Below are 12,426 nucleotides of genomic sequence, written 5' to 3'. Positions count from 1 at the left end.
ATGAAACACTTTGTTATCGTTTATATATGCGTAATTTATAACTTGATTCCTACGACCCTGACGTTTTAAGGACATTAATATTGTGTGCGAGAGAAGAAAATGCACCTTCGGGTAACCTTGTCATATGACTGCTAAGAATTGCGATAGAGGTCTCAAGCCTACAGTGAGAAAACGCTTATTGACAAAAGTAAATTGATTCTTTAGGAGCTGCTCAAGTGAATTGTATTTTTAGTATGCTCCACAACAGTACTCAGTCTGTCTAGTGACGAATACATAAAACATGAATGTTATATTTATTTTGACGCGTTTGAATACTAACGCTAGGTTCTTTTTTTATAATACAACAAACATAACTCATCTGTACAAAACAAACTGAAATGAATATGTACAACTACGTAATATGTCATCGAGTTACGGCCAAAGGCCGTTCCATAATGAATTAATACTTTGAATGAATTCTTTACTTCAGACGGAAGAAGTCTAGGAGCCAGGGAAAAATAAGACCACATTGTGTTCTGCTTGAGGCTTAGCACATAGTGTCAACACTTAACAAAAAAGAAAAAAAAAAACGAGAAGAAAAATATATGACGCATGATCATCAGAAGGGCAATAAAACCTTGAACAAATTTCACTTTCAGAAAACTTATAAGTATTTTACATGTACCAATATTTTATTCAGTCTTCACTTTGACAACTGCCGTCGGAGATATTATATTTGTTGGTTCCACACAGAAGGTCGTAAGCGAAATCGCAGTATGTTCTTTCTCCAAGTTGGCTCTTCGCAACGACGACGCAGCAGGCATCTTCTGCATTGTTTTAAGATCTGTGTTAGACAATGTCTGTGAATGTGATTGTGAGCTGTGCGTTATGAGCTTGAATTTTGTTCTCTTATATACCGTATCTTGCCCTACCCTCATCTTACCTTTATAGTACCGTTCAATTCCTAAGAAGCTCAAGTTTGAGCAAACAATTACTATATATACACTGTTAATAAGGAGCTTTTAGACGACTGTCTCTTCCTGGTTTACGTTTCTAGACAAACAAGCGCCTGTCCATGTAGCACAGAGTTCTCAGCCAAAATTTGGCTTTTGTCTGAGAGTTCAGGCCTTGAGAAGCTATAAAAAGCGAAACGACGTACAGCCAAATCGGGCATGCTTTGTTAAGTCTGCATATATTGGCTGTAATTCGCCGAAAAAGTGACAGAGTTTGGATTTACTGATTGGTGATTTTGCAGTCATCTAGCATCTTTGGGTGAAAATCGAGAAACAAACGCAAGAGTTAGGCTGACTGCCTAACGGCAAATCGCCAAAAAATGACATACTTAAGGTGCACTTCCTGATAGTTTGCCAGTAGTCATGCAGCTCCGGGCCAGTCCACAAACAAAAGCCAGAGGTAGGTTTACCTGGTTGGTAGTTAGACTGCCATTTGGCATTTTTGGGCCTAGATCGCCAAACAAGTGCCTAAGTTAGGTTTTTGTGAGCAGTTAGGCTACGTGTCTTGAGTTCGGAGGATGTCTGGCGTCTTTGGTCCCAAATCGCCAAAGCAAGTATAGGAGTTAGGTTTCACTTTCTGGTAGTCCGGTTAGCATCTGCCATCTACCCACTTATTGCGAAATATGTGCTGCCACTCAGATACGCGACTGGTCTGAAACAAAGGGCTGAGAAAATAACGCGTGCCCTAATCGCCTCCATTCCGTTTGACACCCAAGATCTTAGCCACATCATGTTGGCCCATTGAGCCGTTGTGACCTAGATGCCGGAGAGCGCCTCTAGAGCGCGCGAGACTAGAGCGCCGACGTTAGAGAGCGGGACACGAGGGCGCTGCGATAGTAGCGCGCTTGCCATTAGAGCGCCTGTCACGAGAGCGCATGACCAGTTGAGCGCGCGACACGAGAAGAGTGCTCGACCAGTTGAGCGAACACCACAAAAGGTGTGATGTACCCGCGGCTCCACAGAGAGAACAAAATTCTGGGAATCGTCGGATCAGAGTAGTGGTGATTTCCGATTTATCAAATATGCCTTAAAAAAAAAAACACACAAAAAAACACGGGTACGACTTTTTTTATTTAATTATTTACTGACATCGGAGAGAAAAGGGCAGGAGAGTGGGGTGGGGCATATAGGTGCCGGGGATGTCTGCAGTTGGGGTGAGCAGCGGTGCGCGTCTGGGATATGCTATAAATATTTTTCTTTTTGCTACATTCGGGTCTATTTTTGACAGGCACTTGAGCTCCAATCAATTTGGTGGCTATTTAGACGTCCCTCACATAACTTTAAATAGTATTGTGACGTCCGTGACCGTAATGAAGAAAGCTCACCGCTAAAAACGTATCAGTAAAAAAACTAACTGAAGGAAAGATCAGCGCAATTTTATCGGACGCAGAGCTTTCCAGCTTTTTGATGGATACAGGAAAACATGCCCGGCAAATCTGTGAAATATAATATCAAAGAACTAATGAAGCTATATAGATCAGCTGCCATTTTTCTTCGGAAATAAACGCAACAGATATTGCTTTCTGCTGTCAGCGTTTTATAAAATTTGTTGGTTTGTCACACGAAGAAATTTCGTCAACGCAATTCGCAATGTCCTTGGTGAATGCCGCGGCCTAATCCCGACCAATTTCACATAAAACACGCGATGCCCGAGCAAGTGGTCGGTCCGGCCCGGCCACTTGGGCTGGACTGGTTGTGTGTTGCCGCTGCACTCTCGAGTCGGGCGCGCCAACGTCGCAGCGCTCTCGAGTCGCGCGCTCTAACGTCGTGGCGCTGTACTGTCGGCGCTCTAATGGTGGCGCTCTTGTGTCGTGCGCTCCACTGTTGTACAGCCCCTAGATGTGGGTACCACAAAACATCGGTTTTGTCTAGATTGAAGGTTTCTTTGGCCCCGAAGTTGAAAAAAAGAACATCGTTCTTTCTTGCTTGGCCAGAACAAAGAGAGAGGGGCTATCAAATTAAGTTACTCTTTAACCGATATCTCTGCAATACCAGAGTAAGGCAATCAGGGCGGGTCCCGTTGGTACTGGTTTATTTGTGTTTTGGTATAAAGGAACGAAGGACCGATGAGTTATTGGCAGGGCGCCGGTTGTTGCGACTTGGTTAAATACAAATTGAGTTAAATTAATCCCGACATTTTTTTTTAATTTTATTTGGGGGTCTTTGATTTCTCTAGCCCAAAGAATGACAAAGGTTTTCCGGCTTCTGGACAAGTGAATTCCAATTTGGCAAATGCAAAATGCGCCGGATTTTTTAGCTCGCGCGTAGGTACATATGCCAATGTCCAGCCGGAGAGTTACTCATTCCGTAACTAACTGGCCACGAGATTGGTTCTACAAAACAGCAATTGCTGCGATCGAGCGATCGTTGCGCGAGCCCGACGTGTAACAGAAGCAGGCGTAGCTCTGTGTGCGCTTTGCATTGTGATAAATGACTGCAAAAGCCTGGCAAAAAAAAATAGAAATACAGCAACAAGAGGTTGTGGCTCAGTGGTGCTGCGCTCACTTCATACTCCGCGGACCCTATATTAAATACTGGCGGTGGAGGCTTTTTTTAATTTTTTTACTTTGTTTATGTTCTCTTTTTTTATACTTTTTCTGAAAAAAGGGCGGGGGCATTTAGCGATATCAGCAAGGCTAACATCTTAAAAATGCGCTTCGACTGCCTTTCTTGTGATGAAGTGCACGGAATACCTCTCTTGTGGGAAACCAGACAAAAGCCTAACTTTGGCACGCTTTTGGTTTTACTTTGTCATTTTGGCAAATATTCGGCACTCCAGTCACTAACGAGCGAAAAGTTAAACTCTGGCATGTTGCGGAATCCTTACTGAGTTAGGATTCACTTCAGCAATTATGGCTCAAGTATGGCTCTTACTTTAGCATTTCTGTGGCACACCATAGAAACCCAAACTTTGGCATGCCCAAGATTGCCCAACTTGGGCTACAGTTAGGCAAAGAACTTTGGCTCTGACAAGCGCCATGTTGCAAGACCTAAGTTGTCTTAGGTAAAGCCCTTGCATTTCTCACAATTTTGCCAGGTTTGCTTTTCCTCCGACGTGCTATGAGGTTGACTATAATACCTTCACAGAAAACAATCTAAAACACAAATGAAGACTAAAATCAAAACTGCATTGGTTAAAAATAAAATCTTTCTTTACGAATGTTGTAAAGAAAATGTGTTGTTATAAATTTTATGGAAGCCTTGAATAGACGCGCAATAATAAAAATGAAACAATGATGTGGCATATTCTTAAGAAATTAATACCTGATTTAAAATGGTGACGTACATTTCTCACACAAAGAGAAATTAATAATATCGTTCTTGTGGGCCTCTGAATGGTGGAAATATAAATATAAATATATTTGATGTCATTCGTGATATTGACCTATCTAACATATTCTACCCTTCCAACTGGTCTCCCCGCTTGCTAATATTAGTCATGGAACTCGTGATATACAACTAGAACACTATTTCCGAAAATCCCAGTCCAAATTTATATGTTAGAAAGATAGTCATACCCTTGACGTAAATGTTCCTGTAGAGGGAGCACTTTCCAACATCCATAAAAGACAAGTATAGGGTCAGTGAGTCTTCTTCTGAAATGTAGTAAGTGCAAATAACACTGTGTACTCTATTATATTCAGAAAAATAGTAATACTCATGACGTGTGGCGTTCGAGTCTGTTCTTCGGGCAATTGTATGTACTCTTAAGGATTAATAAATACACTCCATATTCAACGCTATCCTTACCTTTTTTTCTAGTTCTTTGCTTTTATGAATACTTTCGCAGGCTAGGACAAGTCTAAAACACTATTTTACAATGTTTCCATAGGTAATTATGACGTAATAATATAAAGCGAAACACGGTCGAACTCCACTTTTGCACTATCTGACTGCTTTCGCAGCGAAGAAACTGTTCTGTAGGGACAGATATGATGAAATTATGTCCATAACTTTGAAGGAAGAGCACTTATTGCTCTGAAGAAAAACATATTTGTTGTCCACTGATTTTAAATTGAGAATTGATTTTGTCTGGGTAGGCATACCTTGTTATAACATAAGCTTGCTCATTGGCAGGCTTAGTTTTCCATCAAACAGTTGTTTCATAATATTTTTGAACAAATAAACATGTGTTGCGTTAAATTTCATCTTGATAATACCACACTATTGGTCTTGGAGATTTTAATGTACCCGATGTAAAACGAGACTTACAATACTTTTTATTATGTTCTGGTTGAATCTCATGTAAGACGAATGATTTATTGAATGCTGTAAACCTCTTTGAATTGAAGCAATAAATCATTTTGAAAATCCAGCGTGATGTTTGCTTGACCGCGCGTTAGTAATATTTAACGTTCACAGCCTCATTGAGATCTCCAACACAGTTGTTCTACCTGACGTTTGGCACATTCCTTTTTTAAGTTCCTTGTATTTCTTGTAATAATATAAATGTTACAAGCTACGACTCATTTGCCTTGAACAAAGGGTGACTGTTAGCCTTTTCAAAGTTTTAGACATTGAATGGTGCACGAATACGTGAAACAATAAATGTAAATTTGAACTCCTGTCTAAATTTAGTTTATTAAAATATACTCCTTGTATATTTTAATATGTATACATGTGTATACATCAATTTAGCTTCCCCGTTAAACTGGCGAGGTATTTATTGTCACATGCCCTATATTTCAATTAAGTTTTCCCTCTAAACATTAGCGAGAAAATTGATGCCAAGACATGTGCAACTTTTTTTTGGAGTACTAGCGGTGTTTATATGTGTATCCTTGGACTTGTTCAAGAAAGTCGCAGTGTTTAGCCAATTGTGGTTCGTTGCAGGAGGGCAATGTCGTTCTCAGCTTTGGAGATGGCCCCAGTTCCGGCTGTTAGCAGTGTCCAGTAGTGTTTCTTTGGACTAAGTGAGTTGTTAGAGGAAACGCAACATTGAAGGTCAAACCCTTTCTTTGTGTTCAGTAGTAATTCACCTAGGTTAGCCGGGTGGCGGTGGTTATGCTAGATTGTGACCCTTTGTGTGAGTGTTTCATAGCCGAGGTCAAGGGGGATAAGAGAAGGTTTACCCAAACTTCATTGTCCTCTTGTCATAATCTTTTTCTTTGCAGAGACGGCGTTGGAGTTGTGGTATATAAGGCGTGTACGAAATAAACTTTGCAGCTGAGTTTGAGACGTTGCCTCCTCTTTTCTACCTTCTGTTTTGTTCTTTTTTCTGCCCCAGTCTCAGGTTTACGATCATGTACACCAGCTCGCCTGCACTCTGACTATTTTTTACGTGATACCACTTGCACTTCTCTTCTCCCGTCTCTCCATCTTCCCCTTCACTTTTCGTTTACCCATCCTTCTTTCCTTCCTGCTTCCCAACCTCCCGTCCTCTTTCGTTTTTCCTTCCTCTCCACCAACTGTCTTTTCCTCTATTTTTCCATCCCTCTCCCTCCCTCCCCACCTGCCTTCCTCCTCTCCCTCCTGCTTCAGTGCCCTGTTACTGTTGCGACCAACACAAGCAAGCTTTATTCTATCATTGCCATCAAGCCCTATTTGCACGTTCATTGGATTTGGCGGAATGCCTAATCCATCCGATGAAAACACTTGGTCATGCAGTCTCAGAAACTACTGTTTTATTGTCTTATGATATAATGGTTACGATCCGAATTTCAGTACTGCACGTCATGCATTATAGTACTTTGGAGCTTGACCATAAATTGTTTCAGCTTAGTTCTCCATAACTCTAGAAATAGAGGTCTACAGAAAATTCAATTTCTACTGATGTGGGCTGGAGCTTTTTTTAAAGATTTTATGAGTTGAGTTAGTATGACGCTTTTGAAGAAAATAATTATAAGAGGCAAAATCAATTGAACAGCTTTGACAAAAGTGGGCGACCTTTGCAATGTTTATCCTTTAGTTTCTGCGCCTTCGTTGCCCTAATCTGAAGCTAAAGGCAGAAAGAGCGCCCGCAGTGTTTCCCACAAGGGTAAGTGGTTAAGATGTCTTGGGTAGCTTAACGTTTACATTTTCTTGTATTCAAGCTGCAGCTAAGTTGGAATGCGCTACACTGCGTTTTAGAATAGCTAGCGAGTTTTCAAATAACGTACGGAAAGTATCTGCGTACACACAGAAAAGCGTCGTCATTATGCGCCAATGTGAAGCGATGTTTGGACTCTAAGCATGACTAGTGGAGGCGATGTTATCTTTAATAAGTACTCAAAGGCTTTGCGGACGATATTCTAAAGTTCGCTATTAAGTCCGACTGCAGCCAACGCCCCAATCCGTTAGAGCCGCTCAAGCTGCTCCAAAAGATGTATCGTAATGGCGCTGAGCCAAACCCCGCACTGGGAATGCGCGGCGACACGCTGCGCTGTTTTCTGAGCGTGATCGGTTTAGCCGGTTGGAGCAAACGCACAAAACGACGAACGCCGTTAGGACACGCACAAAACGACGAGCGCCGTTAGGACACACTTTTGGAGCTGTTTGACTTTTTTTTATCGGAGAGCGTACTGTAATGCTGACGAGGTTCCTCAACCCACTGCATCACTCTCCCGCGCACTACGGTGCGCATACCTTCCGGCCATTTTCTGCGCCCAGGGCCAGATTCGGGTAACCGGGGTGAAATGGTGGTCAGTGAACGTATTCAAAGTCATATTTGGCAGGGGGGGGGGGGGGGGTTACGCGCCAACCCAACGGCGGGCATCTTGTACGCCGCGGCGAGGCGTAAGGATTAAGTCCGACCACCCGGGGATCTTTTGAAGTGCCACCGAAAGTTCGGTTACACGCCACCTTCTCTGCAAAAAGCCTCGTTCCAATTGCGGGCTCCTCGGCAGGGATTCGGATCCCCCACCCGGGGATCCGTAGGCCGGCGCTTTGGCTCGGAGCCACCATGGCTGCTAATGATCATATCAAGACGCGCTGTAGTTTCGCAAATTGGTTAAATTACTTGAACTTCGAGTGACAACTGGCTTTAAAGTTTTGAATGACGATTTGTAACCACCACTGCTCTAGCTTTTTGATATGAGCCACCATGTCCTTTAAACAAAAAAATTCTTCATTTTCTGCGTGATACGCAGCTTTTAACAAAAAGTTAATTGTTTTGGCTATTTCGTTTGTCTACCACCACGTTATCATTCACTAAAACCTGCTGTTATTTATAAACGTATACTTGAATCGCCATTCCTGTGAGTCTCGCGTGCTTTCTTTAAAGGCCTTTGTGATTTCAAACTTCAAAGCAATTACGCCCTGTGTACATTATTTATTATGTGGGCTGGAGGAAAAATATACCAACTAAACCACAATATGATGAGTTTTTTTGGGAGAATGCGAACTGTATCATATTTTTGTTTTAATAAAGGACATTGTATACCTCCACTGTTATTAAAATTATACTTACGGCCCTCAGGGAAATAGTTCAACTGATTCTTGGAAGTATATCCTTCAGCTGACTCTAGCCTGATAAGCGCATTCCTGTGGACCAAGGCAGATACATGAGAGCATTATACTAAGGCAAAAGTTTTATATGTCTCATCGTTCAGTCGACCTTCAAATTTCTTGAGCGAAAACACGTAGGCGACACGAATGGTACGAAAACCGGAGTCACGAAAAGCGCCGAAACGTTTAAACGACATCTGCGAATTTTAATATTCCTCAGTAAAAATTTTTCGCCCTTGTTCCTCGGCTGTCGTTGAACCAGCGACCTTTCGTCCACTAGTGCGATGCGTGCCCCTCCGCCACCACATCTGTATGTTATGTGTCTATCTTTAATGCATCGCCGCTTGGGCTTTCGCCTCCAAGTCGTCTCAGGGATGACATAAGCGACCCTGTGCATTTATTAAACAAAAGAAGTTTGAAGCAACACCAAAACATTTTAGTAAGAACCAAATAGCTACACCAGAAATATATAGATATATGAGTGATAAATTTTCAATCTGTAAATAAAATATTAGAGTACCTCGAAAATGAAAGACCACCTCGAATTTAAGGTTTATAACTTGAACAAAATTATTTAGCACAAAACCATAACGATATGTATTGCAATTAGACAACTAGAGGTAAGCGTAGGTAAACTCTTTTTTTTTTTTAAAGTATGCTCTACGATAACTAAATCTTCTATCTAGTGAGAGTTGGATATCTTCCATTCTTACCGTCCAGTTTTTCTTCCTTCGACGAGCGAATGAGACATGGTTATCCCACTGCATTACCCACTACTGGATGTAGTTTACCATAATGTACTGCCAAAACGTTGCGGATGTAATGCAAAACTACAAGATAAAAATGAACTTTTTCGCTGAATAGAAAAGGTCTGAATTTAGGACTGTAGCTCTTTTTATTTGTGTTAAATTTCCTTGTGAACTAAAGAAAACATGAAACACTTTTACAATCCCCTGTAATGCCGAATTAGAGCGCGGCTCTTGAGGAGGAGGAGGGGAAGGTACGGAGAGGAAGATACACCTTTCCGCCTCTCCTGCTCGCCTCCCATTTAAGAGAAAATCTTCCGCTAAATTTAGCGGGGAAATTTTTTCCGCTACATTTAGCGGGGAATTGCGTCAAATTTGGCGGGGATTTTTTTTTTTTTCGCTAAATTTGGCGAGGGAAATGTTCCGCTAAACTTGGCGGAGAACTTTTTCCGCTAAATTTAGTGGGGAAATTTAGCCGTAGTGCACCGCGCGGTGACGCGGACGCGGACGGCGACGGGGACGTGGACGCCGATGGCGACGGGGACGTGGACGCCGCTCAAGCCGGAAACGGGCGCCTAAGAGCTGTGCTCTAAAAACATCCTTTCGAAAAAAGAAGCATACAGTCATCTATTGAAAAGAAATCTGTGCGTTATTTAGTTAGCTAAATCTGAAGTTACATCTAAATATACATTATGTGAGTTACGTCATAAACTTTTTATTCGGCATTAAAAATCTTGTAAACAATAGGTTAAAGTTGATGAAATCATATATAGTTTCAAACAGGTTGCAGCGATCAAAGCGCGTCTGAAGTTTCACTTACGCCGACTGCATCCCATCTCCATACTCAACCATGACCGGATATCCACCCTCCTCTTCAGGTTTCACCTGAGAGAATCTTACGCATTTAGAAGTTCCGAATGCTGGGTCTTCTTCGTAGTTCCTGTACAGCATGTACCAGGCCTCGGTCAGTGGCAACTGCTGCATGTATTTATTACGCACAAATTAAATTCATACGTGGAAAACTATTGGACATAATTTTGATAAGGCATGTTAGAATTTCCTTTTTATTTTATTTCAGATAAAACACGTTGACAATGTTACTTCTAACGCAATGCTCACTACGTTTCTCTATTTTTTTCATCTTGAATTTTAAGAATACTTCAGGGTAACAACGTTTCAGCATTCAAAGACGCGTCTCTCTGAAAAAGATGACTGCGGAGTGAAATGACATGAAAGTAATACGCTTGAAGTTCCTAATAAATGATAAATAATCCAGTGCACGAAATAAATATTATACAAAGTATATAATAAATAAATTACAAAAAGCAATAATTTTATAACGAAAATTTTCCAAGATTAACCACCACATACCCGAGTTATGTCCTGGTAGATTTCAAGCTCTGGATTGAGCTCGGGGTAATTGGGATTTGCTGTACCTCCATGGAGGATCATGAGAGTGGCAAAAGTAAAGACCGCCTTCGACATAGCTAGTATGATAAGTAGTCAACGTGTTACAACGCCGTTACCTGCATAACCTAAATGTAATATCGCTTGAGCGAGGTTTTATAACTGTTCTCGACAGAGACCATGTACTCTCATTTGTGCTTTGCTTTGCACTTGAAATATTTTTTTAAAGTTATGGTGTATGCATCATCATACTGAAAGCAGCCCCTAGACAAACAGCAGAAACCATGAAAATGACATATGTTCGCTTTTAGCGTTCATCTAAAAAAATTGCGACATTCGCACCTGAGTCACCAGGAAAACACGTAAACAATTCACATTATTAACACTCAAGTTGCACTCACTGGAAATGTTTATAACAATAAACAGTGCAAAGGATATGCCACCTTTGTACATTGTGACGCTAATGATTACATAAGAGCATGTAATAAATGTTTTTTAGGGGCGGATAGATATTATAAACGCACGTGGTCTATCATGCCTTTTAACCCTTTAATGCTGTTTCATTTCATTTATTTTCACGTTAATGGCTCTTTAGGGCTATACTTAAGGGGGGCTAAATACATGTTATTGAAATTAAGACAAACAAAAAGAAAAAAATACACAGGCTAATTATTACGTAGACGTCAAGCTCATTAATCTTACATAATAAAAAAAAAACACCGATCCCAAAAACAAATTCGTAAGCTTGATTGAAATATTTCTGGGCCTACGATGGTGACGATGGATGACGGTAGGCTGTTCCAGTCTTAGAGGGCTTGAGGAAGGAAAGACTGACTGAATGCGTTTGTCGAACCGAAAATACGTTCGATTGTGCAGGAGTTAAGGCGAGAAGATGTTCTGTCAAGAGGTAATAACAAAGAGCTTTTGAGGTCGGAGCAACGATATTAGACTCTATGAAGAAGAAAGAGGCGAGAGAGTTTTCTGTGGAGCTGCAAAGAAAACTGGGTTAATTGACTTTTTAAGGCGGATACACTGACAAAAAAATCATAGGTGGACAAGGTAAAACGCCCGGCTCGGTTTTGTACTGCCTCCAGGTGGTTGATGAGGTAGGCCTGGTGGTGACTCCAGGTGGAACCTGCATATTGTAATTTTGGTCTGATGAACGTGTCGTACGCCATTTTGCGGACTAGTGGAGGAGCACCGTGCAGGTTACGTCGAGTGAAACCTAGAGTTCTCGATGAGTCGGCATGTAGGGCTTGAGTTCCATGAGAGGTCTGATGTTAGTCTTTCATCAACAGTTTCGATTAGGTCAGAGTCGAAGAAAACCTGATGATATAGGTCGGATTTCTGACTGCTGAAGCGAATTAATTCAAATTTAGATTTGTTCAGTGACATAAACGAGGTGTTGCACCATTGTATATTTTTTAGGAGGTCATCTTTTAGCTGGTTCTGATTATTCTGACATGTTCTTTGTTATGGACGTCGCCGTTCTCTGCTAAGAGGCGTATTTTAGAGGAAATGGTGAAAAGAAGTCATTAATAAATATAAAAAAGAAACAAAAAACAGGGGCCCGGGTACGGACAATTGCGGAACACCATTGGAGACATTTGTTAAGATGCACACGTCATTATTGATGACCGTGAACTGTACGCGGGAGAAAAGAAAGGCCTGTATCTATGCAAACACAAAATTAACAAGGTGAAGAGAGAACAACTTGAAAAAAGAGGCGTTGATGGGGGACACGGTGGAAACCTTCGGAGAATTCATGAACGACCGCCTCGATCTTAGCATCACACTCGAGGTTAGTGCGTAGCTCATGGATACCCTATTGGAAAAACGTACAAGAAACAAACCTG

General features: G+C 41.4%; 1 protein-coding gene across 1 annotated transcript; it reads right to left on the bottom strand.

Moving 5' to 3' along the window:
• Window positions 1-675: 675 nt before the first annotated feature.
• LOC120842528 lies at window positions 676-10,648 on the bottom strand. Its single transcript, XM_040213661.3, has 5 exons — window positions 10,535-10,648; window positions 9,984-10,141; window positions 8,380-8,453; window positions 4,511-4,588; window positions 676-806 (listed from the first exon to the last, which is right to left on the bottom strand). Exons 1-5 carry the CDS (start codon window positions 10,646-10,648, stop codon window positions 676-678), a joined length of 555 nt encoding a protein of 184 aa, XP_040069595.1.
• Window positions 10,649-12,426: the final 1,778 nt, after the last annotated feature.

The sequence above is a fragment of the Ixodes scapularis genome, unplaced genomic scaffold (assembly GCF_016920785.2).
Source record: "Ixodes scapularis isolate PalLabHiFi unplaced genomic scaffold, ASM1692078v2 PGA_scaffold16__2_contigs__length_2301149, whole genome shotgun sequence".
NCBI lineage: Eukaryota > Metazoa > Arthropoda > Arachnida > Ixodida > Ixodidae > Ixodes > Ixodes scapularis.
Note: the sequence above shows the minus strand (reverse complement) of the source record. Positions and strands in the feature narration are given on the sequence as shown.